Source organism: Lepidochelys olivacea, assembly GCF_965140295.1.
Source record: "Lepidochelys olivacea isolate rLepOli2 genome assembly, chromosome: 17".
Taxonomy (NCBI): Eukaryota; Metazoa; Chordata; order Testudines; family Cheloniidae; genus Lepidochelys; species Lepidochelys olivacea.
This window is the reverse complement of record NC_140427.1, coordinates 8,623,970-8,650,888: the sequence shown is the minus strand read 5'-3', so window position 1 is coordinate 8,650,888 and position 26,919 is coordinate 8,623,970. Positions and strand designations below refer to the sequence as shown.

Below are 26,919 nucleotides of genomic sequence, written 5' to 3'. Positions count from 1 at the left end.
TCCAGATCTGGATGTTGCAGCTAACACATATAGCTATAGACATACCAGACATTTTATTTTACAGTACCATAAAATTTCCTGTCTATAGAGCCTTCCATTTGGGGATTGTGAGGCTTAACTGAGTCTCACAACACCCCTGTGAAGGGGGATGTTTTACACATAGGGAAACTGAGGCACAGAGAAGCTAAGTAACTTGTCCAAGGTCATGCAGTAGCAGAACCAGAATCCAGATCCTCAGACTCCCAAATCTGTTCTTCAGCTACAAGACTCCCTTTCCCCTCCATCACTAATAAGAAAATATGAACTCAGAGCCTTTCTTTACATGAAAGGGTACTGGAGATGTGATGATAAATTCGGGAAACAAGGTTTTTTATTTTATAGGATACTTGGATCTAACTAGATTTGTCCAAAAGGTTTATCCCATAAAATGAGACCAGCAAATATTCTCCCTTTCCCCCACAGTCCATATGGCTTTTGCCATTCATTTGTGCATCACTGATTCCTAGCAGAGAGAGAGCTGAAGGTCAACAGGGTGAATTCCCTTTGCTGCAACACATTTCTGTGAGATGGAATCAATATCCATAAGATCAGCAGCAGCACCATCCACACTGACCGGGGGAGAGCTTGGAAACGAGTGGAGCCTGCGCAGAGTCAAAGGGGAAAAAAACTTTAGAGAGAAATAGTGTTACCAAAAAAAAATCACCATCTGTGATCTGTTCCGTTGCTGCTGCCTTTTTAAAATGTCTTTTTCTATTTATTCTGGAATGGAGGGGGAAAATGAGCAACACTGGAGTTATTTTTGTATGTTTTATATGCTATTATGGGAGACTCAGAGGAAGAGACTGGGGCCAGACAATGATGTCTGAGACAACAAGAAGGAATAATATATAGCAGGATGGAAGGGAAGTCAGAGCTGGGGAACAGAGGTTACTTCCTGTACTAGCACCAAAGCCCCCCTCGTTCTATAGGGTTAAATTCTCTCCTCTTCTACATGCATGTGTCACTGAACTCAGTAATGCAGCATCAGTTGCTGCATACAGAGATGAGGCACAGGTACCTGGGAGTCACAGGCACGCTCCGGAGCCCAATGTCGTCACTGGGAGTATGTTTGTTGAGGTCAGTAGGCTTTAGATCAGGCACCACGTGACTCTACACAGACATCACCTCCAAAGGGGTGGATCTGATGACACAGATCACTCCTGTTTTGTGATGTCAGCAGAACACTAAATGTATAAGGCCTGATCCTTTCAGGTTCCAAATGCCCCCCCACTCTCACTAGCAGCAGTGGCAGAAATGGGAAAGGGTGCAGAGAAGGGCAACAAAATAAAGTAATGGACAGTCTTCTGTCTGAGGAGAGAGTTAAAAGATCAGGGCAATTTAGTTTAGACAGCAAACGAAGAAGTGGTATATAAAATCATGAATGGTATAAAGTCCCTCTTTTTATAGCTTGGTTTCCAAATAGTGAGGGTTTTGGCATAAGTGCTCAGCTCTTACACTTAGTATTCAAAAGATTAGTCTTGCTTGTGAGTCCAGAGCAGTTCTCGGGTACAACACAATTATTTTTCCCCTTTGTCGTTGAGGATTTATATACCTAGACATTTTTCCTCCAAAGCCTCCTCTCTAGATCAGCACATTTCTCCCGCAGTTCTTTCTCCCTCGGCAGCAAGAATGTGAGTACTTTGTTCCGTACTATGCCTCTGTCTTCTTCTTCCCTCAGCCGCTGCTCCATGTGGTTGCTTCTGGTTTCAAGTCTTGTTACCACCTCCATCATGTAGCTGAGGGTGCCCTCTATTTTACAGATCACCCCTGTGACCTCTTGCTTGAAATCCTTCATGTCCCTCTGCACGTTTTTCAGTTCTTGCCGCAGTTTTTCCATGTCTGATGCATGTTGGCTGCACATGGCCGATGCCAGCGTCGAGAGGAGGCATCTGGCTTGAGGATTATTTGTCTCCATTTTTTTACTCGTCAGCATGTCCAGGGTCATCGGAATAGTCTCTTCTTTACACAGTGCCATTGTGCTCGTCTCAAAGAATGAGTGGAACTGGTTCGCCATGTGAAGTAGCAGGGTGAAAAGCAGTTGTGATTCAGTGGTACCAGGAGTGAATCCCTCAAGTGTCCTCCATCAAATTCCCAGAAGTCCTCCTCTCAGGACAATGGTGGAGGACAGATGGACCAAGGCATGGGATTGTGACCTCAGGAGTAACTCAGCCAATTGTAACACTGCTATATATACATTATCAGAGAATCACAGAAGTTACAGGCAGAATACACCTATTAGGTTCTGCAGGCCACCTCCCCACTAGTGCAGGATTGTTCTCTACAGAACCTTTTCTAGTATTTTGCCCAATTTAGTTTTAAAACACCCCAAGCAACACTGCTTCCCTAAGGATTATTTCACAGCCTAATACATCTCACTGCCAGAAATTTCCTGATACTGAGTCTAAATGTTCTTTTCTTAGTTTCATCCCATTAGGCCTAGGTATACCCCAGTGTATCACACTAAGCTATTCCTCTGTCTCATTGGTGACAAGAATAATAATAATGCTGAATTTTGCTTCTGCTTGAAAAGTCTAATCCCACAGCGATCCCCATTAAATTTAGCCCTCTTGTTACCGCATGGTTCTGAAATACATTAGAACCTCAGTTTTGCGTAAGACTTGGGTGACACCAAAAGCTTTGGTAAGCTCAAGAGAAGGTATAGTAACTTAATCTCAGATGAAAGGGACACAAAGGCATTTGGGAATGAAATGGCATTTCCTCAAATCAGAGTTCATAAAATAGGGGTTTCACCTGTATAACCTCTGAGAACATACGCATTGTGGAAGAGAACATAATAACAATGCCTAGCCATTCACGTCTTTAAAACCCAGTGACAACAGCAACTAAATGAAGACCCCAGTTCTGCAAAGGGATCTGCATGGGCCATGGGAACAACAGACTGGATTAGACCTGATACCTATCTACCCGTTATCCTGTCTCTAACAGTGGCCAGTACCAAACACTTCAGTAGGCAGATGTTGGGTAATCTGCCCACCCCGCCCCCCTCCCCCCACATACACATTAGAACTCCTCCTGAGCCACCCTATGGGTCAACCCTTATTCCTGCTTCACCTCCTATTGTTGTCAACAAGACTCCATATGGGAGCAAAGATCCTCTTGTATGGACTGGGACCTAGAAGAAAGTTCTGATTACATCAGTACCATGAAATACAATAATGGTATTAACACCACAGAGCTCTTACAGGGCCTGATCCAAAGCCCACTAAAGTCTCTGAAAAGATTCCCATTGATTTCAACAGGCTTTGGATTAGGCCCATATATAGCACTCTACATCTTCCAAGTCCTCTGCAAATAGTAACTAATATTATTTTTAATTATTAGTTTCATACGACAGGATTTGTGCGGGTATATTTGGCACTGAGCCAACCTTAACTATTTGTAAACCATGTGGGCTTTTGGTTTATTAAGATCCTAAATATAGTTCTCTGGTGACATCAGTGCCGACAGAACACTTTTTTTTCCTCCATAGATCAAAGGTGGACTTTTGTTCTCTCCATTGGGAAGAGTGATTATGCTGTAGCTCTGTCTATTTAATTTAATTTTGATTGATCCTTCAACACTCTAAGGGGAAAGTGAAGGTAGAACTCATGCCCTGGAAAACACAACTGTGCAATCAAACTTTAAAAATACACATTCACTCGACCTAAAAATATCTTGGGCCTAGTCCTTGTTTTGATCAAGAGGGGGAAAAGGAGGGTATTGAAAGAACCTTAAGTAGGAAGAGCTAAATATAGTTAGGGGAGGAAAGGGGAAGGCCCAAGATGCCTTTCTTCCAGATAAAACCTTGAGAACATTCAAGTAACCTCATTTGTGCCTGTACTCACCGCTTTTAAGAGGCTGTAACCCCATACACTGTCAGTTTCCATGAGAATGGTGACAGCACGGCTAAGTAATTAAAGCTGCAGTATCATACTAGGGCTCCAGGGTTTACCATCATCTGATGAAGGACCAGGTTGCTTTCAAACCCAAAAACAACAACTAAACAAAATAATTTCTATCTGTTAGTGTTCAGAGAAACAGCCTGGAAATCATGTGAACTGGGTACAAGCATTCAATGTGTCAGGGCAAAGAAAAGAAATACCATTTGGTAGAGACAGTACTTCTGCGTGGTGTGTTTGGGGTTCAATAATTCCTGCCTGCCCCCTACAGCCTTACAAATGTAAAAAATAATAATAACGATGACATTCCTGTGGTGTGTCTATTCATTCCCACTGACTGCAGAGGCACCTGCTGGTAAGTGAAGAAAGTGCACAGTCTTTATTCTCTTTGGGGGATATAAATAATAATTAATAAAAAGGGGACCATATTCATAATACACACCCTGTTCACAGGGATGTTGTGTGGAATTTATGAATGAATGTAAAGTGCTTAGAGTGCCTTGGATGGAAGGGCTACAAAGGAAGAGAATGGAGGAAGAATGGTCTTGTGGGTAAGCTAATAATTGTGAGACTAGAGATGTAGATTCTCTTTGACACAGATTTCCTGTGCGATCTTGGGCAAGTAATTGAATCTCTATGCCTCAGTTTCCCCTCCTAAAATAGAGATACTACTTCCCCACTTCACAGGGTGTAAGAATAATTTCAATAGAGTTTAGGAGGAGTTCAGATATTATGGCTTTTCTAAATGCCATAAAAATGTCTATAAAGCATGCAAAGTGTTGTTGTTATAAAATCAATACACAGCAACTCCAGCACATCTGCTGTGTGAATGGGGAAATGCTAGATTCTGCAACACAACTCCACACTCTCCCACAGGATTTTCAAGGAATCAAAAATTAACATAAAATGTATCATCATTTATATTTGGCTTCCTTGCAAGATCACCCCTGCTTCATTACTCCCTGCCTAGAGGAGTAGGAGTGTATACTGATATGGATATTTCTATACAGAAGAGAGAGACATAGGGAAGTCAGTCCAGTGGTTAGTGAAAATGAATGGGTGTCGGGATGTCTGGGTTCTACTTCCATTTCTGCCACTGACTCATGTGACACTGGACAAGTCATTTCATTCCACTGTGCCTCAGTTTATACATCTGTAAAATAGGAACACATACCTCCAACAGGTGATTTCAGGCTTTTCTAAAGTACTTTGAGAACCTTGGTTGAAAGATGAACATTGGCTTCAATACAGTTATCCCTTATTAAGTAAATCAGAGGAGAATCAGATTCATACTCAGACTACCAACATCCTCAGTTCCCCAAGTATCCACAGAGACCCAAGCACTTTGAACATTATAGGATACACTGGTTGGGTGAAGAAGAATTCACAGAACAGGATCAAATATATATAACATGATCTGATATGTGATGGTGGGGGGAAATGTTCATTATAGGATCTAATGTATATGGGAAGCAAAAGTACCAAAGGGGGAGGTAATTTTGGCACAACTATCTCTACTAAGGTCACTGGAAAGTTCATTGAACCTTTCTGAAAAGCATATTTCTGAATTTTGAATTTTAATCAAACTAGGAAAGTTTCATATGGGTTGAGGGCTTGGCTACAAATATTTCACATACATCTACCAGTGGTACTTCCAGCCCTACGTTTCTATGATGGAGTTCCAATAAAAATAGAGTTGGTGGGAAACAATTCCTTTTATTTTTTAACCCCCAAATACTGTATATATGCCTAGAATAATATGAAACTCATGCATAATACCCAGATTCAAACCCCATTTCCTAACCACTCACATAAAATTTTCATTACAGATTACTGCCCTGTAGTGGAACAGAGGGCAGCTTTATTAGAAGACACAGCACAGCAGTCTAGCAACAGAAGAATGTGCCAGTTGACAGTTACAGATATTCCTCTGTGAGATATGGCAGAATGGTGGAAATGAAACAGATTATATAAAAAATATAATTCAGAGCAAGTTCTAGTAAAGAGTCAAAGAACCATATAATTCAACATTTATATAGACAAGCTTTCAAGGGAACTCTTAAAAAAGAAACTGGAGGTAATGTGAAGAAACTCTGGCTTGATTTTTTTTTTTTTTTAAATCAGTACACTGGTTTGTACCATTTATACCCTCCAGCAAAACAGTGCAGGAAATGTCCCTGGCTTTTATTGCCCTGGTTTGATTGCTGTTGCTTACTTCCCCCGCCCTCTCCCATTTCGCTTTTGCGTTGCACTCCTCTTGACATGAGAGCAGATGACACATTTTGTAATTACTCTTGTCACCAATGCAATAATGCATTTTTATGCTCGTTAAGGATGGGGCATTATCTTCCCCAAATGTGTCCACGTGTAATTCCCCCACCCATCCTAGCCGCTATGTGCTGTGCTACAAAAAGAACTTAAAAAGAATAGAGAAGACGACAATCCTTTTTCTCTGTGATTAATTAAGGCTGAAATGGAACCCCAAGGCACAGAACAGTAAAAATACCTGTATAATTTCCAAGGTGTTGCAGCTGCGACAATGTTCCGCAGCCCCGTGACTTTCCCCCAGTGTCATTTGTCATAATTTGACACTGATAAAGAGCTTCTCCAGCGCTGTGTCTTTGCAAGGCAGTGAACATATCCATATCAAAGCCTCTTGTATCTTCCTTTTAGAAACAATCTGCTGCATTTTTCTGGCCTAGTTTCCTTTCAGATCTCAAACATGTGTCCGTCCCCCCCACACACACTCCCTTTGGACTGCCCCCCTCCCTCTCTTATCCCTTGTTCTAGAGCTCTGACGCTCCTCTAGAGACTAATGATTAAATATTCTTTGGGAAAATGGTAAGGGGTCATTCAGGCTCCACATTCCTCAGTATTACAACTTTTAAAACTCAGATTAATATAATCCATCAACCACAAACAAACCCCTGCTAGCATTTTAATTAAAATACATAGGATGTCTTTGTGGGACCAACAGTGTGCCGCACTCTGCTCTAAATTAAGCCAGTGTAAATCCAGCATAATTTCACTAAAATCAAAAGAATTACTCTGGATTTACACCAGTGGAATAGGGCAGAGTCTGGGCTAAGGAGTGTTCTGTAAATTTCATTTTCTCTGCTCTACTCCAGATAGTACAGGAAGGAGTCATTGAACTAACTCCAGACAAAGGTCTGAGCAGAACAATTTTGTGGCCCTTACTAGCCTGGAGCTGCCGGAATATTACTCTGAGTAACATAAAGCTAAACTTTTTTGTAGCACAGCGGAAGACAATGTCTGCCTGTTGAGATGTCAACATGAATTATGTGGACTTAAAAAAGAATCACGTCCTTCCAGAGTTACTTAACTTGCAGGCCACTGGATTACTGCTTCCAGAAATCGGTACTTTACAGCTCCAGCCATTTCCACTCACCTCATCTGGGAAACATAAGATGCAGAGTACTCATGTGATGAGTAATGAAGCACTGGAAATTTCTGGCCAAGCAGAAACGTTAATGCACATGATCCGTTATTAGAAAGGGTTATTGATAACAGGGAGATCCTTACACAGCACAGAAGAGTAAGATTACTTTGATAGTCAATAATTATTATTCAGTCCCCAGACTCCGAAGTTGTCTGTCTATCTACTTCACACAGAAGAGAGGGGAAAGACGTTCTTGTGGCCAAAGCACAGGGTGGGGTGTCATGAGGTTAAGGTTCTATTCCCAGCTTTGCTGTATTCCTTGGCATAGTCCTCCTTCGTGCCTCAACTTCCCCATCTATAAAATGGGGATAATAATACTTCCTTACTTACTATGAAGACTCATTCTCATTCAGTATTCCATAGCTTTTAAAGCACTTTAAGATCTTAAGATGGAAGGTGCTACAGAAGTGCAGAGTATTATAATTAAAGCTGCAGATGTAATTGGGAAAATGACTATGTGAAAATGGCACCTCCTTATTTCCCATATCTGCTCCCTGCATGTCCTCAAATGTCCCTGGCTTTTATTGCCCTGGTTTGATTGCTGTTGCTTACTTCCCCCGCCCTCTCCCATTTCGCTTCCCCAAGTCACAACACTTAATTTACTAACAAAACAAGCACTTACCCCAAAGCGTTGCAGAGCTAATGCAGATAGGGGGAAATGAACTGGCATCTTTGCTGCCTAGTGCATCAACAATGCAGTCATGGAAGCTAGGAAACTTTCTGCATCTTTTGATTTGCAAACTGAGTAAATTTGATGTGGAAGATGGTGAGAGAGAATAAACAGGGAAGTCCATAATGCTGTTTTTACAGAAACACTTTCCTGTTTACAATGGCACTTTAACAAGGGCTTAATAAACAGCATTTTCTTGTTTTTGAAAAATAGAGACAGGGCAGATAAAATTACCAATTAATCAGCATCAAATCACAAATGTAGCTTCAGTATTCCCCAGCCATATGGTAAGCTCAATGTGCTTCCAAAAGAGCAGGGACATCTACAAAGGCTTTATTACAAGGTATCAGATTAAAGAACACCCTGATTATATGGAGATCAGAAAGAAAATTGCCTCATTTTGGAGCATTTGTGGGTCAAGGAACACCAAAAGGATGTTGAGAGCCAGTTGACTTTGTGAGAAATGAGAATCACTACCAGTCAATATCATCATGGACAAACTTTAACTATGATCCTAAGTCAACTCTGAACAGGACTGGACCCACAACCCTTGAATCTACCTGTCTGGCTCAAAGACAGAGCATCTGTTTCCATCGTTCTATAAATAAATTCCCCATACTTCTAATTAAATCTCCCACCGGGCTGAACTGTGTGTCCAGCAATTAAACATATCTGAGATGAAACCTCAGCCAGCCATGTAAAATCAGAGGATTCTCCCCATTTCCACTATGACTGTGCAGCTCCAGTGACCACAAAGAGCATCTGTGGATGGTACTAGAGGTCCATAAATAAATATTAAGTGACCATATGCAGCTGCTGATGGTAGTAATCTGTAAGAGGTGTTCCTCCCTCTCATTCAGCAATGCCACAAAAAGCCACAAGAAAAAAAAATCGTAAATCAACGGAGATTCTTCTGAGTTAGCAGCCCAGGATTCTTAGATTAGAGTCCTTAAATTCTTAGGGAAACAGAGAACAGATTTCTGGGCCTTTATGTGGGTTTTCTTTGAAGAACCAAGGGTTTTGTATATGGTCTGTAGCTTTTAAGTTCAGAGGGGATGATTTAATTATTTGAAATACCCAGTTTTCCTAGACCTGCATCATATTTCAGCACAATCGACTCGATCTACCCTCCTTCCGAAGAAAATACATTCATGCTCCCTGCAGTTTACTGTGTGTGGGTCTTTAGTTTGGCAGCTTAAAAACTTATGTCCTCCCTGTGTGACAATTGCCATCTCGGCCAACACACCAGAGATTGAACCGGGACTTCCAGAGCTAAAACCATCAGCCACTACATCTTGAACTAAAGATCTGGACCTGTGGCTGTAACAACTGATATCCTCTGTGGATCAGCACAGATGGGAAACCAGAATGTACAATCACCAGTGGGTTACACCTGCTTTGTGGGGATATTAAAAATTCCAGGGCACTTTTCATGTCCCAGCCAGCATTTCCCATCTCCCTGACTGCTCAGCACCAGTTGGCTGCTGCTCTCACCCGCCAGGTGGCTACATTTCAGTAGTGGTGAAGATAAATCCTGTGTGTTTAGCACTTGGGGATCCTCTGGGATGAGTGATACCATATACATATACAATAGTCCTCATTGTTAGCTGCATTGCTGTCCCTGAAAGCTCATGCACTGTCTCTGAATTGAGTGATGATGAAGATGATGATGAAAGGCCGAAGTCATTAGTAAACAACGTCCCCCACTGAATTTAGCCAACGCTATCTATTTTTGCCTTTCTCCAGGAAGTCATGTTTGCGTTTTATGTCAGTGGATATCTGCCTTCAAGAAACAATGCTTGGCTGACAGGAAGACGACAACAAAAATCTGACCACAGCCAGAGATCAGTGGCACCGAAATCTGCTTCCAGATCCTCAGCGCTGTGCGTATGTTTTCTAACAAGCAAATGACTCATTTCTTAGTCTGAAGCTCCATTTGCAATTCAGTAAGACACAGCGGGGGGCAGGTCGTCTATGCTCCTTCTGCATTAGCCGACCTGTGTCAGCATTTTCTTCTGCAGCCCTGTAGGCTTTCTGGTACCAAAAAAAAAAAAAAAAAAAAATCAGAGGACTTTTCAAAGCCTTAACGGTTTTGAAAACAACATGGAGAGTTTTCTGTATTGCAAAAGAGGTAAATGAGGTCCTTCTGCCCCAGGGACAAATTGGTCATCATAATAAAATAAGAATAAGTAAAGTATCATACAACACAAAGTACATAAAGTTGAAGTCTGGTGGGATACACTTGTGTTACTCAGAGATGCTGCTAAGTGTGAATTACTCAAAGTTAAGATAGTCAATTACAAAATGAAAAGATTTCAGAGTAGCAGCCGTGTTAGTCTGTATCCACAAAAAGAAAAGGAGTACTTGTGGCATCTTAGAGACTAACAAATTTATTTGAGCATAAGCTTTCGTGAGCTACAGATCACTTCATTGGATGCATTCAGTGGAAAATACAGTGGGGAGATTTATATACACAGAGAACATGAAACAATGGGTGTTACCATACACACTGTAACAAGAGTGATCAGGCAAGGTGAGCTATTACCAGCAGGAGAGCGGGGGGACGGGGGACCTTTTGTAGTGATAATCAAGGTGGGCCATTTCCAGCAGTTGACAAGAACATGTGAGGAACAGTAGTGTGTGGAGGGCGGGGGAATAAACATGGGGAAATAGTTTTGTGTAATGACCGATCCACTCCCAGTCTTTATTCAAGCCCAAGTTAATTGTATCCGCTTTGCAAATTAATTCCAATTCAGCCGTCTCTCGTTGGAGTCTGTTTTTGAAGTTTTTTTTGTTGAAGAATTGCAACTTTTAGGTCTGTAATCGAGTGATCAAAGAGATTGAAGTGTTCTCCGACTGGTTTTTGAATGTTATAATTCTTGACGTCTGATTTGTGTCCATTTATTCTTTTACGTAGAGACTGTCCAGTTTGGCCAATATACATGGCAGAGGGGCATTGCTGGCACATGATGGCGTATATCACAAAAGACACAACCTACAATTAAGACATTATTTAAATGAAAGCAGATAATATCTTGCCCTGCCCAGGATGACTGACTGCTTTAAGCCTGTGATTGAATTAATGTTGAGGCATTGATGTGCCAAGGTCCTTTTTCTTGACACTTACCCACCTACCTGCCTTCTTGTAGCCTCAATAAAAATGTCATGGGCATTATTCTACCCAGAACTTCTGCTGAAGCATAGGGTGGTCTTGCAGGAGTGAGACCACCTTCACATGATTGCTTCGCAGAACCAGAGGTGAACAGCTGATCAATGCCTGTCCCAGATGGTGGTTTCAGGTTACTCTGAACTTTATCTTCAAGAAAAGAAGCAAAACCAGCCTTTCCTCCACCAGCCCCAAGACAGGGTTTTGACTGGAAGTCCTCCTCCTGTCACTTCCTCCATCTTTGTAGGAAGTAATCCAGGGACAGGGCTGACTGCACTCTGGGCTTTTAAAGTAGCACGGTGTTCACACCATCCTTAATGCTCTGCAAGGGCAGAGACACTCAGTTCCACTTTCAGAATGATTATCAGATTTTGCACTTACCCAAAGCACTTTATAAATATTAAATCACTAAACCTCACCCCACCCCAATGAACTGTTTTATGCACACACATTTTGAGGGCACAGTTTAGAGGGCTCAGTCATTTTATATGTGAGACATCCTGTGTCAGGGGCCACTATCCAATATATCAAGAGGGCAGACACCATGATGTAATAACTCCCTCCTATCTCTAACTTCCATGATCTTCTACATGTACACGTTATATTCTTTGGGCTACATTTTCAAAAGTTACTAGTGAGTTGGGCTACCTCCACTTTTGGGTGCCCAACTTGAGACATTTTCAAGGGTCTGATTTTTAGAGAACAGGGGCTCAGAACATTCTGAAAATCAAGCCCCTCGAAGGTTTCTCAAATTGGGCTCCCCAAATTGCTAGTAACTTTTGAGAATGTAGCTTATTTTCTTTGTTTTCCCCTTCACTTCCTTTTTCCTTGCATATCTCACCACCCCTTTTCAGCTTCATAGTTCCGAGTAACTCTTCAGACTGCCTCCTGCACCAGCACTGAGCAAGCTGAGGCTTTCCTCCTACAACACCCTCCTTAAAACATACTTCTTTCAGCATTAGACTCACCGCTAATGTCCTCTTCTCTGTCATCTGTTCCTGCTCTTGTGCCTGACCTCGTACTCCTAACATACAACTCATCTAACAAAAAACTCCACAACTAACAGGATGTGTGCCAAACAAAGCAATTCATGTGAGTTTCATCATGCATCTTCCCGCACCTTCTCAACCATCCTTTCATTTATATTATCTACAATAGAAGACCCAGTCTGTGAGGTGCTGAGCAGCCTCAACTCCAGTTGAAGCCATTCATCATTTTGCAAGATAGAATCCTTACATTACAAGCTCCTTGAAGCAAGGCCGTTGCTCTCCGGGATGTGACTTTCTGACTGAATCTTCACATGCTCCCCTTACAGTGGTGCATCCAAAGGGACGCTGACTACAAAAAGTGGGCAACCATGCATCTAAGAACCTCATTTGCCCTCACAAACAGGCATGCATTCAAATCATGCACGTTCAATTTAGGAGTTTTGAAACTTTGGTCCATTATGTCCCTCCCTGTTTAACAGAAATTAGTTTTTGGCATCCCCTGACTAAACACAAGCACCCAGTCCAGCCTTTCATTTGCATTTGATTTAGCAGTTCTCAAAGGCCAGGATGATTTGGTCTGTACGGGGATGCTGGTGTAGGGTGGAGTTTGGGGCCTGGCAACAAAAATTCCATTGGGAATGACATCTGAGCCGCTCTGGAACAATGTGGCTTTAAGAGCTGCAGTCCAAGCCAGAGGTGATGACTGAGCTGCTGAGACCCTGCTATTTCCAACAGACACACAAAAGGGAGGTGGGACTCAATCAATCACGGTTGGCAGATTGTGCCATCTATTTGCACCTCACTTCTCAGTGCGTTGTTTGCCAGGGGGGAGGGGTCAAAGTTCATATCAAATGTCATTAATCATCTTCCCAAAAGCTGTGCGCTTATTGGACAGTCCTATTAATCAGAGGCCTATCAGACCTACAGCCTGGTTAGGACTCCATTGTCCTGTTCCTTACCTATCACAGAAAGATAAGATTATCAGTGACAAGCCGGACACCCATTGAGTAACACTGGAGTGGAAGAATAGGATTTTATTTTTTTTTATTATTATTTATCCTCCTGTCTCAAAGATGAGCTGTTTCTTGTCTTGTCAAACCACATCCTTTTCTCTAAAGAATCAGCTTTAAGAATCCAATTTGTCAAGCCGGACAATCATTTGAAAATCCATAAAAAGCCTTGGTGACTTTATCAAAAAAAATAAATCAGAGGGCTTTAAATGGTGACTGAGAGGGATTTGAAAATAGGTTGAGTGGCCTACATCAATTAATCTTCAGAGAGCTGGGGCTTTGTGATGATGAAGTGGCAGAGAAGTGTCAAAGTCTAGTTACTGGGTTTTAGGAGATAGAAGATATTGATATTTTTCCTTTTCTTTTTCTCTCGCTCACCCGCTTCTCGCAGTACAAATGGTAAAGAAATATTCACCTGGACTGAAGAGTTGCAAAAATAAAGGGGCAAATAAGCACCCACATCTCTTGGCAGGAATTTCTTTTAGGCTACTCACATGGCAACATGAATTGGGGATGAATTTCCTCTCTTTGCCTCAGTTTCACATCCTAATAGTGAGAATAATGATCCACACTGGGGGGTAGAGGTGTTATATTACTATTAGAGATGGACTCAAGGCACAACATTCAGATCAAGATTTCAAATACTTCTCATTACAGGGGGCAGGGTGGGGGTGGAGAAGCCCATTTTAAAGACAGGGTCCATTTGGAGGAGGGGAAAGTAGCCTGCAGTAGAAAGTGCAGTGGGAAGTAATTGTGCTTGAAAAATGTCAGACAGGAGGATCACTGGAACATGAACTCTGTGTTCCCCAGAGGCCTGAGACAAAGTGAAAATTGTTGCAGCACCAGCATTTCTCTGTGTTGACATCAGCGGGTATCCTAAAAGGCCCATGCTCGCCAGTGGAGGCCTCCTGCCCGTCATGAGCACTGAACCTGACGGCCTGCACCTATTCAGGGTGAAGCAGTCATACTAGCCAGTCTGAGGTAGCAGGTGAACTATTGCTACTCATGACTCTGAGGTGATATTCAGGGACAGAACTGAAGACAACCAAATCCTATTTCTCTCTTAGTTATTTAGATCGCATCTGTCATCGTAGTGTCCAGATGCTGAGTGCGTAGCACACCAAAGCAAAAGGCACATTCAACAAAAGGAAACTGTACTCAACTACCAGGCTCACTTGTCTAATCTCTTCACTGTTCAGTATGTTCCTTGACATGTAAAAAAAGCTGCCACCCACTAAATCTTTATTCTTGATGCTCATGGAGGTGAACTGGACCTTCCCCAGAGCAGTAGATACCTGACTGATATTTCTAGTGATGTTAGAAAACTATAAGCCTCAGTAGTATACAAAGCATCATCCCATATCTGTCTGAAGCAGTGGCAATGGCAACTTTGGCCGTGGGTATATATGCTGCACGTTATGCTCATTACATACAAGTCTTGTGGGACCACAATCCAACCACCGCTCATTGTGGGGAACCACGCTCTGCTATTCTGTCCTATCCTTGCTTTCTGTGGATCTGGGAGTCTAGTTAATGTCACTAAAGCCTTTTTACTTTTTACTTTAATGTCACTAAAGAATTCAGAGCTGCTAAAGATGGATTCATAAAAGTGACTCAGACTATGAAATGAGCCTAATCTATCCACACATCACTACTCCTCTGCCACAAGCATTTCATTCCTCAGCTAGCTCTTTTTGTGGTGGGGAGTTTATCAATTATATGAATTGCTGCAGATTATTGATAGAATACTAGTAATACTCTGCATTAATACAGTGTCTTCCCTGGAAAGATCTTCAAACACATCTAACTTCTTGCACTGTGAGGAAATAGGCAAGCATTGTGACAGTACAGTATCCATTTTCTGAATGCCATGAAATAATTTTGGATAATCAAAGTCCATTCAATGTAATTAATACACATTGAAGGGCTTATCCTGTTTAGTTTAACAGAGACTTTGGAGAAAATAAGGTTCAGATAACTGAGACTGCATTGTATCCCCATTTTACAGACTAGGAAACTGAGGCACAGATAAGCTGGATGACTTACCCAAAGTCATATAGTGTGGGAGGGGCAGAGCCTAGAAGAGAAACCTGGAATCCCAGTTCCCATCTTTGTGCTCTAAGCACTAGACAATACTGAGACTACCAAACTCATCTCATGCCACACGCAGAATTTCAAACTCAAGTCCTTCAGAGAAAGAGCTGTGTGCTTTATTCACCCAGCCATCTTCCTCTTAGCTAGTTGTTTATGCTACAAACACTTAACCAGAATATCCTTGAGATACCTTGTTAGATCAGTTATGGAAGGCCAAGCAGAGCTGATGTAGACACTTTAAAGCAGCTACAGATTCCTAAGGTATTTTATGAAACCTGACAATCCAACCATTCTCCATTACATGCGTTTTGTTGAGCTACTATTTGGAGAAGGGGGAAAAGGGGAGAAAAAGATAAATAGCTTCAGTTAAAATCTGGGGTCTGAGAAAAGTATTGAAAGCCCAGAGGGACCTTAGGGATTGTGAAATAAAATGAAGAAGTTGGTAAATGAGGTGAGGTGTTTGACTGAACATATACAGTCACCTGAAATAGCAATGGCTTTTCCCAAATGCTTAATAAAAGCTGACAGCCCATATTGTTCTTCACTTTCTAGTTACGCTGCTACCCTGGGAAATGCGCGGCCGAGGGATTGGAAGCCTAAGGTAAAGGCACTGAGACCAAGAAACACAATCAAGAATTAAAGTGACTTAGAGGATGAGGGGATGAACGCCAGGGACTGGGGAGAAAAATAAAAAGACCTTGGGAGTGGTGGAAGCACCAGGGCTTGGAGAAAGGACATGCTGCCACTCACCAATACCGACAGCAGAACACAGGGAGCTCCAGATGGCTTTTTGTTTTAGTACAATAAAAAATTTAATCTGACAGGTGAGTGTGTAGTGCTGGAAATAATAATTTTTTAAAGAGGAACCTAACAGCAGGATCAAAGGTATCCCTGACTGCTGCAAAAAAAGGAGACCGTTTTTTCTTAATATAGTTGTGAGTTCATTTATAGCTTTAAAATGGCATTTCATTCCAGAACTATAATATAAAGGGCACTACAGCTGTTTTCCAGTCTTGAGAAACAGATCTGAATTGGAAATTGGCCAGAAATGTTATAAGTTGGGGCTTCGAATAGAAGGTGATAACTTTGCCAAATAAATATGGATGTGGATTGTTTTCTTCCTTCCCCTGAATATTTTTGCACTGTAATTAGGTGATGATATAAAGACACTGGCCTCCTGTTGCAGTTTAATTGCTCATATCTAGAAAAACGATAAGCTCAGGCACTGGCTAGGATAGTGGCAGCCTTATTAATAGATGATACCCACTCTGAGTTTAATTCCCCTGCACAAAGAAAAACAGATGCCCCCAGTGAGCCCAATTCAGCAAAGCACTTAAGCACGTATTTAAATGCTTTGTTGAACAGAGAGGGACTTAAACATCAGTTTACACTTAATCATATGCTTAAGTCTTTTGCTGAATTGTGGCCTGAAACACTAGCAAGAGCTAGGTTTCATATTAAGTCAGCATTTATTTTTATATTCTTACATTTTTTTTCTTTCTGGCTGATCTATAGCCCCTGTAATCTTTTTTTTGATCCAACACTAAATTATTCCTAGCGTAAATCCAGGTTACTTTAGGCTTAAAGTGTAACTTGTTTTAGGTACCACAAGACTCAATCCAAAATCCCAAATCTTAATTCTCCCAAATATCTAATATTCACATTATTTATTTCTAGCTCAGACTTATCTCCATTGTGTTAAAGGGCACACACAGGGTATGTCTTCACTCCAGAGTTAACTCAGGTGACCAGTGCCCAGATTAGCCTACTCCAGGTGTAAACAGCCACACTGCAAAGTCATACTCAAGTTACTGTGTCCTCACTGACACTACACTCACATGCGTGTGTCCCTAGGACTTCTGGGGGCACATCCAGTGATTCTTTGTGTGTTACAATAAACTGAGCCACTCTCTGATTCTTTTCCAGTGAACTGTGGGAGAACTTGTCTAGCCTTATGGACACATGGGGGGAAATGTGGGAAGTCAGTTGAGGACCTTCAGCAATCAAATTGTTTAGACTGCATCCTCACTGCAAAGTCAGTGAGTTACCAGCCCAAGAGAAAGCAGCACCCTAGCTAGCCTAGTTTGAAAGAACCAATTAACTTGGGTGAGAGGGTTTTGTGTGTGGATGTAAAGGGAATTAGGGGCAATACCCAGGTAAGAGCCCAAGTTCACTCTGCAGTGAAGACATAGCATAAGATTGTGGAAGGTACTAAAGGATATATAGGGGACAGGGACAGATATATGAGGCACCCACTAAAGACAAGGAATGTCAGAAGGAACCATGGGTGCTGGAACAATTTTTATAGTGGGGGTGCTAAGAGCCATTGAACCAAACTGTGAACCCTGTTTATGATGGAAACCACTTCAAGCCAGGGGTGCAACAGCACCCTCAGGGCTCCTAGTTCCAGCACCTACGGAAGGAAAGCATCTAGACACAGTTGGTGTGAAGGCTTAATAGAAGTTTGAGTAGCAGACTGAGGACTTATTTATATGAACACTCAGTTCACAGCAATCTGGGGCCTGCTGCACAGTAAGTGTCCACGGGGACCCTGCTACTATGCACTAAAAGGTCTGTAGTGCACTTTGATCTACCCTGCTTTGAAACAGGAGTAGATTAAAGCGCACAAGGGAACTTTTACTGCGCAGCAGCAGAGTCCATATGGACACTTGCTATGCATCAGGCTAGTGAGAGGTAGATTTATACCCCAGCTTGCCACAAACTACAAATAAAGGGGCTGCTGAAAGCGATATGATGACTTTCTTTATTGAGAGATTCTTTGATATAATGCTGCAGAACTGTTTGGGCCAAATTTCCAAAGCAGGACACAACAGAATGAACTCACCCATTTCACACAGATATGCTCCTATTTGCTTGCATTGAAATAGCTGTCTGTGTGTACAAATGTGAACTTTTGCTGACAAAAATCATGCACCTGCATTTTTCCTCCTTCATTTGATCCATTAGCCAGTGGGTTAATGGGGCACGGCTTCAGTGAATGTAAGTGGAGAAGCAAAGCAGCAAATGGCTCTAGATTTTTAAAATCTGGTGAGTGCATAGAATAGACACATACACATTAGAGATGAGCCTGAACTTCAACATTGAGATCAGGAATTCCAATCCCACTTTTCCCCCCTCACATCAAAGTTAGTCCATTTCTAGTTTACAACCCCAGGCAATAGAAGAACTGCTAACTTAAAGATAAAGTTGTTATAATAAATACCATAAATATAACCAAAAAATAGACACCAAGAATGTTATATGCAAAAAAACCCAACCTTACTATTCTTATTACTAAAAAAAAAAGAAAATACTAAGATAACGTAGGTAAAGACTCAAATACTCTGTAGTTCATACATTTCTCACAAACATCTACACATGAACAGTATTAACAGACAGTCCCATAACAACCTTAACCTTACCCTCTATTTTTTTATTTTTATTTTTCATGTAATACATTGTGTGCACATCAAGGAGCCAGGTCAAACCTAAGACCTTATTGCAAACCAAGGGGAAATTGTCTTTCCAATTTCCTAAGATGTGACCTTCAACTCCTAAAAAGGCCGACCAGTCATACATTTGGAAAGCTCACTTCACATGGTGCACATGAAGATTATCATTTGCATTCACCAAGGATTCTAAAGGCTCAACCCAATTCTCAAATAACTTCTGGTTATCATGTGACAGATGGTAGCTAGGAAGTGAAGCTACAACTAAATTGATGGCATCAGAAAAAGCAGGGTGTACAAATGGCTTGAGAAAAGGCATGATGAGATGTGACTGAACGGAATCCAGGGACTGCAAAGCAATAAAATGGGAAAAGACCAGCAATGCAACTGGATGATGAGAAAGTCTTTGTGATCGTTCAGTGAAAAGAGGAGTTAAAGATCATTGGAATGGACAAGACAATCTGGTGGCAGTGCAGAGCTGTGATTGCTTCCAACATGATGGGAGCTAGCAGAAAAACAAGGGGTAGATTAGTAGCATCCACTTTCCAAGGACTGACTTAACCTGTTAGCTCATTTGGGCAAGGACTTTGTCTTCCTCTATATTTTGGACAGTGCTAAGGAATAATAATTATAATAATGGCTAAGAAAGAGTGACCCTTGTACTTCATAGAGTAAGCACAGTGCGGAAGAGAATAAGTGAAGACAATAGTAAGAGTATGAAAGTAATATACAATTTTACTTTAGCAGATACATTTTTGATGGACTCCATTTTTCTTTTTGAGTCAGTTTCTACCCCAACGTCCCACAATGCACTGTGCTGTGGGAAGTGCCATTATTCAGATGAGAAATAAAACTGAGGTCACAGCCCTTGTGGGCTTTAGATATTGCACGGCACTTCTCACTGGAATGTTAACCCTGGTATCCAGGCCAAATTTCACCTTGGGTAATAACATTCAGCCTCATTAATATGGCTGGTTAAAAATGTTCCAAACTTTTTTTTTAAAACAGGAAAATTGCATTTTCAACTGAATAAAAATGTTTATGAAAAGTGTCTACTTTCCTTGAAAATTGTAGGTTCTTCAGCAGAAAACTGAAAACTTCCAAACCAAAACTGTATCAATTTTCAGCTGAAAATGTTTACAGTTTTAGTGTTTTCACAGATTTTCATTTAAAAAGTTTAAATTTTCCCCAGGAAAAAAATGTCCCAACCAGCTGTACTCATTAATATTTTCTGCAGTTTCAACTGGGCGTGAGATCTTTCACTTCCCCTCCTAAATGGCTACACAGAGTCAGTGTTTGGTATTTAATAGCTGCTTAGATGAAGAAATTCCTAGCTTTGGAAGGTAATATATAAATGTGAAATTGAATATCATTACAGAACTAATGACCTTCATCTTCAAAACTGCAAGCGTCTTCTCAGAGACCTCAAAGAGCTCAGCCAGCAGAGGGAACCTGTCCAGATGATGGGATCTGATTCCCTCCAGTAGGAGGCAATTGTAGCAGACACACATACACCTAGGGTGACCAGATAGCAAGTGTGAAAAATCAGGATGGGGATGGGGGGGGGGTAATAAGGGCCTATATAAGAAAAAGCCCCAAATATTGGGACTGTCCCTATAAAATCAGGACATCTGGTCACCCTACATACACCAACCAATTTGTTACAAAGATGTAATGGAGAGCATAGGGCCATCAAAGCCAAATAGTGAGAGATCAGCTTGTCTGAGTGTAAGCCATGTTACAATAATTAAATGTGTGTGGACGGTTAGTAAAGAGTGCACCAAACTATTCTGGGGAAATAGCCAAACTCCATGTAAACAGTTCTGGGCTGAACCTTTCGTTCTCTAGAATTCAGAAACAAGTAGAAATTTACCATTCAGGAAATTCAACAGAGGCTATTTTTCAGTGGTTGATTCACTGTGACTTGATTGGTCCTTAATTCTGACTGACTGACACAGGATATGCCCAGGCCAGGAGGTAATGATAGAGTCCAATAGCAAAATACACATAGGCAGCAGTTAAGGTTGGACAACATGGACCAGATCTGCATCTGGTGTAACCCTATATAGCTCCATTGAAGTCAATGAAAGTACACCTATTTACACTGCTGAGGATTTTGTTCTATCTAGGTGGAAGCTAATGGAAGTTTAGATGGAAAGAATGCATGAGCTGGCAAGCAGAGGTTAAAAGTCTGCCTGCTTGGTAAGGACAGACTGACTACAAGCATTTATGGCTAGAAACCTGCATCAGCCTTGTTTAAAGGATGCTACCATTTTATACTTAGATCAAACTCTCTAGTGCATATAGTTTGTAGATGGGTATTTTTTAAGGATATTAATATATAAGCCACATTTTGTATGCATCCTTCACTCTCCACCCCCCTCTTCCAGCCCTACTGTTACTGAAGCCTGAGACTCTTAACCCCAAGTGAACATTCATTTGTATCCTGGGAGTAACTAAGTGTACTCTGGGCTCTGAATTCACACATCCAAAGATTTTCTAAAGGTTATGCAAAGGTTAACAAACAATTAATATGTTGGATCAGCATGCTAGCTCTGTTTGCCTAATTTCTGAAATCCAAAGGCTATCAGGCAGCTCAACAGCATGACTCGAAAAGCTCATTCCCTCAGTGCATTTATACTGATACCTCATTCTTAAATCCAATTCCAGCATGTTGGGTAATTTTTAGTGATGAAGATAATGATGAATAGTGATGTCCACCAAGCATCCATTTCTTTTACCTTGGACAGTTTTAAAGTTGTCTCATCTCAAAATATATGTCATTTAAGCATTATGCATGGTGATGTGTTGTACACCAGGACAGATAGATGGTTTTTTTTTTAAATTTCTAGAAAACCTTGTAGTTTTGTTATATGCTCAGATACTATAGTGATGAGCAGAGTATAAACACACAGATAGATTAGATGGACTAGAACAGATCAATCTGAGGTCCCTCCAAGCTCTTTACAAATGTTGATTGAGTTTCAAAGTACTCAGTAGCGGCAATGGAAATATTTTAGATAGGAAAACTGAGGCACAAAGAGATTGCCCATGGTCACACAGTGAATCAGAGCTTCGCGTGGAACCCAGGAGTCCTGATTCCAATCTCTTGCTGAAATTACTGAGTAACGCTCCCTCCAAGAAACATTTACAGGCCAGGGCCAATATCAGAATAGGCATCATGTGTTTTTATAATAGCCTTGCCTGTATTATTAATTACATCGCAGATTATTAAAATTGAAAATAATTTTAAAAAATAACTTTACTTCTCACCATGTCTGCTAGCGATTTGCTGTTGCCATTCACTCATCTTGAATGGTAAACTAAACCGGTCCATTTCATTTTTAGTTTTACTTTCAGGATTCTCATGTACTAGCACAGTTTTGTAATTTTTGAACTTCGAGAACCCAAAAAGAAATTTTAAATCCATCTTCTTTTAAACTGAAAATATTTCATGAAATCTTTTATTTATATTTTGGAATCCTAAATACTGGGTTTAACAGAATTAAGTGTCCCTTTCACTGTTTTGAAATTAAATGCACCAGAATAACAAACATGTTAAAACTCTTGCACTTCTGCATTTAGGTTTCTACAGGACATTTTCAAGACATGGGACCCAATGCTACTCCTGCTGAGGTCAATGGCAGTTTTGCAATATACTTAAATGGAAAACATCAGGTCTTTAATAAGTATTGGTTTGGGAATGCAGATGTATTTCTATCAAATGCCTACTAATATCTTAGAAAGTCCTAAGGAAAAAATGAATTAGATGAGGAATTAGAACAGGACTCAATGTATATTAGATCTCTTACTAGAGGGTTAGGCACCCAGAACATATAGAACCCAGAACTTGTCAAAAGAATGTTGGCAACAATTTAAGTGATTACTCATTCCTGCTTTGCTGAAGTGTTACAGGTACGTCCAGGATAAACAATGAGGCATCACACTCAATGGAATTCTCTAGCCATTTATGAGCGAGTCAAATGTCATGTACAAAGAATAGAGTTTCTGTAACCCAGCATCATTCTTCCATGTGGAACCTCAAATCTCTGACAAAATGTTGGGAAGGAAAGTAGGGCTTACTCCTGAAAGGTTCCGGACACCTGTAACTTCACTTGACTTCAGTGTGAATGTGGGTTCAGCACATCTCAGAATCAGGCTACTAGACCTACAAGTAGAGACATTGGGCCCAGTCCTCAGTTGGTCTAAATCTGTGTAGCTCCATTGATTTCAGAGTGGTTTGTACCAGCTGAGGAACTGGCCTATATATTCTAACCTGAGGGCGGATGGAAGTGAAGAGAGAAAAAAATGAATAGTAAAAAGAAATTCATGGCCTAAATGAGGCACTGGCTGCCTAGGAGTTTGGAAGTGCTGAGTTCAATTTGAATTGACTCATGTTCAATTCCCTGCTCTGCCACAGACTTCCTGTGTCACTTGAGGCCAGATCTGCAAAGATATTTCCTTGTCTAAAGATGCAGATGGGCACCTAGTGGAATGCTTAACAGAGCCCAGGGACCTAACTCCCACTGAAGGCAATGGGAGTTAAGCACCTGGGTGCTTTTTTAAAGTCCCACTAGGCACTGATCTGCCTAAATAGCATTAAAAATCTGGCCTCAGTTCCCCATCAGTAAACCAGGAATAGTAGAACTGCCCTACCTGTGAGGGGAAATCCATTAAAGACTGTGAAATGTTCAGATACTTCGGAATTGGAGACCACATATGTACATATGGGTAGGATGGATGGTCAGAAGGGGTGTGGATAACACTATCCTGAGGGGGGAGTTAGAGTTGAGGCAGGCAGAGCTTCACAAGTGGGATTCTCTCTCTTTTTAGGAAGTCATAGATCCCCTCCCTTCGCCCCTCTGGATGACCTGAAAGGAAGCAGAATTTTGCACAGTATAGAAGTTATGCAACTTACTTTGCAAGACACTCCAAGCGGGGGACAGAGATGGATGCCTTTTATTTTCCTTTTTTAATATAGCTCTTCAGGCCCTAGCAGCTGTGATAGGGATACACAAAGATATTAGACACAGAGCAGAAGATGGAGACCAAGAAATTCCTTGTGTCTCAACAATGTTTAGATTAACTTATCAAAGCAGCACTTGGAGGAGTGGATTCAGGAAACTTGGGATCTGGGTTCTGCTCCCAGAGGGCCAGGATGATGCAGTGAGTATGAGCAAAGCCGCAGGTAGACTATGCAGCCCTGCACAATTGACAACTGCCGACCAGCTGTCTGCTGGACCGGACTCATGCTCAGAGGGCTGCCTCTTGGGAGGAAGAGCAAGGGCTCAGGAGTGGAATAAAGTCAAAGAGCCTTGGGGGCTGGAAGAAAGGTGCTGTTGCAATTGCTGATGCAATTTTTGTGACTCAGGGCCCAATTTACTCCTAATCCCCCTGCTAGTACCAGTGGAATCTATATTATTTTTTAAACCACCACTCTGATCAAGCAGTTACAAAAAAAAAAACCAGCTGCCATTTTGCGAGAGCAGACTATAAAGTCATGTGGGAGCTGCCCACAATTGCAGCTCTAATAACTAAACAACATTGTTCCAAGAGCTGTGCACAGAAAGCAGCCATTGCTACTTCTCTATTAGAAACATAAATTGCAACGCTTAACACCTGGAAAAGGACAACATGGACAGGGAAAGACAAGCTGGACCTGAAGCTCTGAGGTGCTGAGTGCCCTCTGCACTCCTATCAACTTCTAAGGGTGCTAAGCACTGGGTACGATTAAGACTAGAGAGGGAAAATATATCTGCAAGTTGCAGTAGAGTGTGTGCGCCTTTACAAGAAACCAGACAAATAATTTCCTTCCGAATTATTTTGCCAGGAACCGATATAAGAAAGAGCCTGGAGTTCCCTGCATTAAACTTCCAGTAGGTTATGTAGATTATTAAGGGAATGTTAATGGGAAGTGGGATATTGTGGCAGCAATAAAAAGTAGATGCTGGATAGGAGAGTTTGCAAATATCTGACAATTAGCATGGTATGAAACTCAAACTGATCTATGTAGCAGCAGGAATATATCATGCCTTGGAATATATCATGCCTTGTCCAACTTGATTAGAACTTAGCTGATGGAATTTATACATGTGACAAAGACACCTATTTTGTTAGATACTGTAGCTGGCTGTTAAACCTACCTACTGGTATTGAGTGGGGTTGATTTCTTTTCAATGCCTCTCTTTTCAGAGGTCTGAGAAACTATTGTCACCAACATATAGTGAAAGATTGGCAACGGTTCCCTTCCTTTTCCTCACTGGTAAACTTGCTAGTTTTATTCCAGGTATTATTGTTATTATTTGTATTAAGAATTTGTATTTAATAGGTAGTAGGTTTACAACAAAAGGAAGTACTTCACACAATGTACAGTCCACCTGTGGAACTCGTTGCCATGGGATGTTGCAAAGGTCAAAAGTATAAATGGGTTAGAAATAGCATCCGATACATTTATAGAGGATAGGTTCACCAATAGCTATTGGCCAAGATGGTCAGGAACACAACTTCATGCTCCAGGTGTCCCTAAACCTCCAATTGCCAGAAGCACCTGATACTGGCCACTGTCAGATAATGGGTTAGATGGACCAGTGGTCTGACCCAGTACGGCCATTCTTATATTGCATTACGGTAGTGCCTAAGGACCCCAACCAAGATCAGGGCACCACTGTGACAGGGGCTTTAAAAATAAGAGACAGGGCCTGCTGTGAAGAGTTTACAATAGACAAAACAAACGGTTGGGGGGAAAGGATGCAACATACAAGCAAAGTGAATAATGTGATGGTCTGCAAACGTCGTGTTAGTTCAGTGATTTTGGGGGTGTTTTGTTTGTTTCATTTTGTGGGGCACATTATTGGGAGCAGATTAGCTAAACAGAGAGACAAAGGCAGAGGCACGAGGAGATGCTAAAAGGAGGGGGTATGGAAAAAAGAGGGATGCGGGCTGAGTCTGAATCCTTGGTCATCAAAATCAGGATGCAAATGTAGAACATTAGACTGTATTAAAGTAACCTGATCAACACTGGTGCTTTGTTTTTTCCAGACCAGGATGTGGGTTTGCTTTCCTTAAGGATCAGTAACCCTTTACTTTGAGGAGAAGGAAAAGAGAAGTGTCACTACCCCTTTGGAGGATAACAGCTCTTGCTGCTGGCCTTACAGCTTGTAACGATAGAGCAATGCAATCAGTAACCATGCAGCAGTGTCACAGCCGGGCTCCTAAAGACAGTTGGGAAGGTGACTTGTCAGTGGATGGATGAGACAACTCCTTTGTCAGGCCCTGAAGCCCCTCATGTTTCCACCGTCCCACTCAGTGCTACGCAACAGCCAAATGCAAGGAATGCTTAGGCATGTAGTCCTTGCTCCTTCTTGTTATACTGTAGCTGCATTCCAGGGAAAGACAAGATAAGATGCCTCACAGGCAGGATTCCTTAACCCGGGGAAAAGCTGAGGTCACCTTACCACTGGCTGTATCTCAGTGTGAGAGAAAAAAATTGACTAAAAGGGAAGGAGAAGCAAAATACACAAAAAGCAAAACTTCCTGTCTCTCTCTTGTTAATTATAATCCTATTTTGTGTAGGAAACCTGTCTTTCAGTTTCATTTAATGGTTAGTTTCTATTTCAATTCTTTTTCCACTCTATTCTCTTTTAAAATGTTCAGTCCAGCTGGGTGATGGATTGATAAAGGATCATCTGGCCAGGAACTGACTTGCTTGGAATGGATAGCACGTGCACCTAACTTCTCTATCTTTTTAAATATTTCAGTTATTTGAGATCTTTATTTCACATTTCGATTTCCTGTAGTACAGTAAATTTATCTTAGTCACTCAGTCAAGCTCTCTACTGGCTCTTCCTCCCCCTTATCTTTTCTTCCTCTGTACAACCAAAAACATCTACATTATCTTTGCCGCCGATAAACCCAACTGGTGGTAATCCACAGATCATTTTGATAGGACAGCATCCAAGTCAAAGGCAGAACTTTGAAGTACTGTCTTTGTCATGGGCTGTAAGCTCATTGTTTAAACCCAGCACCTACTTATTTCAAGGTGAAATGTATTTTACAGGCTACTGAAGTAGAAATGTTCTTGGATGCCTGCTGAGCAAAGATGGCACCTCCAAGGTCCAAGAAAGATTTGTAAGGATTGATTTAA

At 41.4% G+C, this 26,919-nt stretch overlaps 2 protein-coding genes across 7 annotated transcripts in view; both read right to left on the bottom strand.

Moving 5' to 3' along the window:
- Positions 1 to 26,919, bottom strand: part of LOC311532632 (uncharacterized protein) — a 139,055-nt gene that overhangs the window by 92,254 nt on the left and 19,882 nt on the right. For 2 of the 6 annotated variants that reach the window (XM_084651263.1, XM_084651262.1), the window contains exon 1: positions 6,445 to 6,662. The exons of 2 other annotated variants lie outside the window; for them this stretch is intronic. In XM_084651263.1, coding sequence (XP_084507389.1) covers positions 6,445 to 6,583 — 139 coding nt within the window. In that variant the 5' untranslated portion in view covers positions 6,584 to 6,662. Of the gene's footprint in view, positions 1 to 3,884; positions 3,968 to 6,444; positions 6,663 to 26,919 lie in introns of those variants that run through there. 2 more of the 6 variants (XM_084651261.1, XM_084651265.1) reach the window with 2 other exon arrangements.
- Positions 1,592 to 2,053, bottom strand: CCDC182 (coiled-coil domain containing 182; the record flags this gene model as incomplete). Its single annotated transcript, XM_084651184.1, has 1 exon — positions 1,592 to 2,053. The coding sequence occupies one exon, from the start codon at positions 2,051 to 2,053 to the stop codon at positions 1,592 to 1,594; it is 462 nt and encodes a 153-aa protein (XP_084507310.1).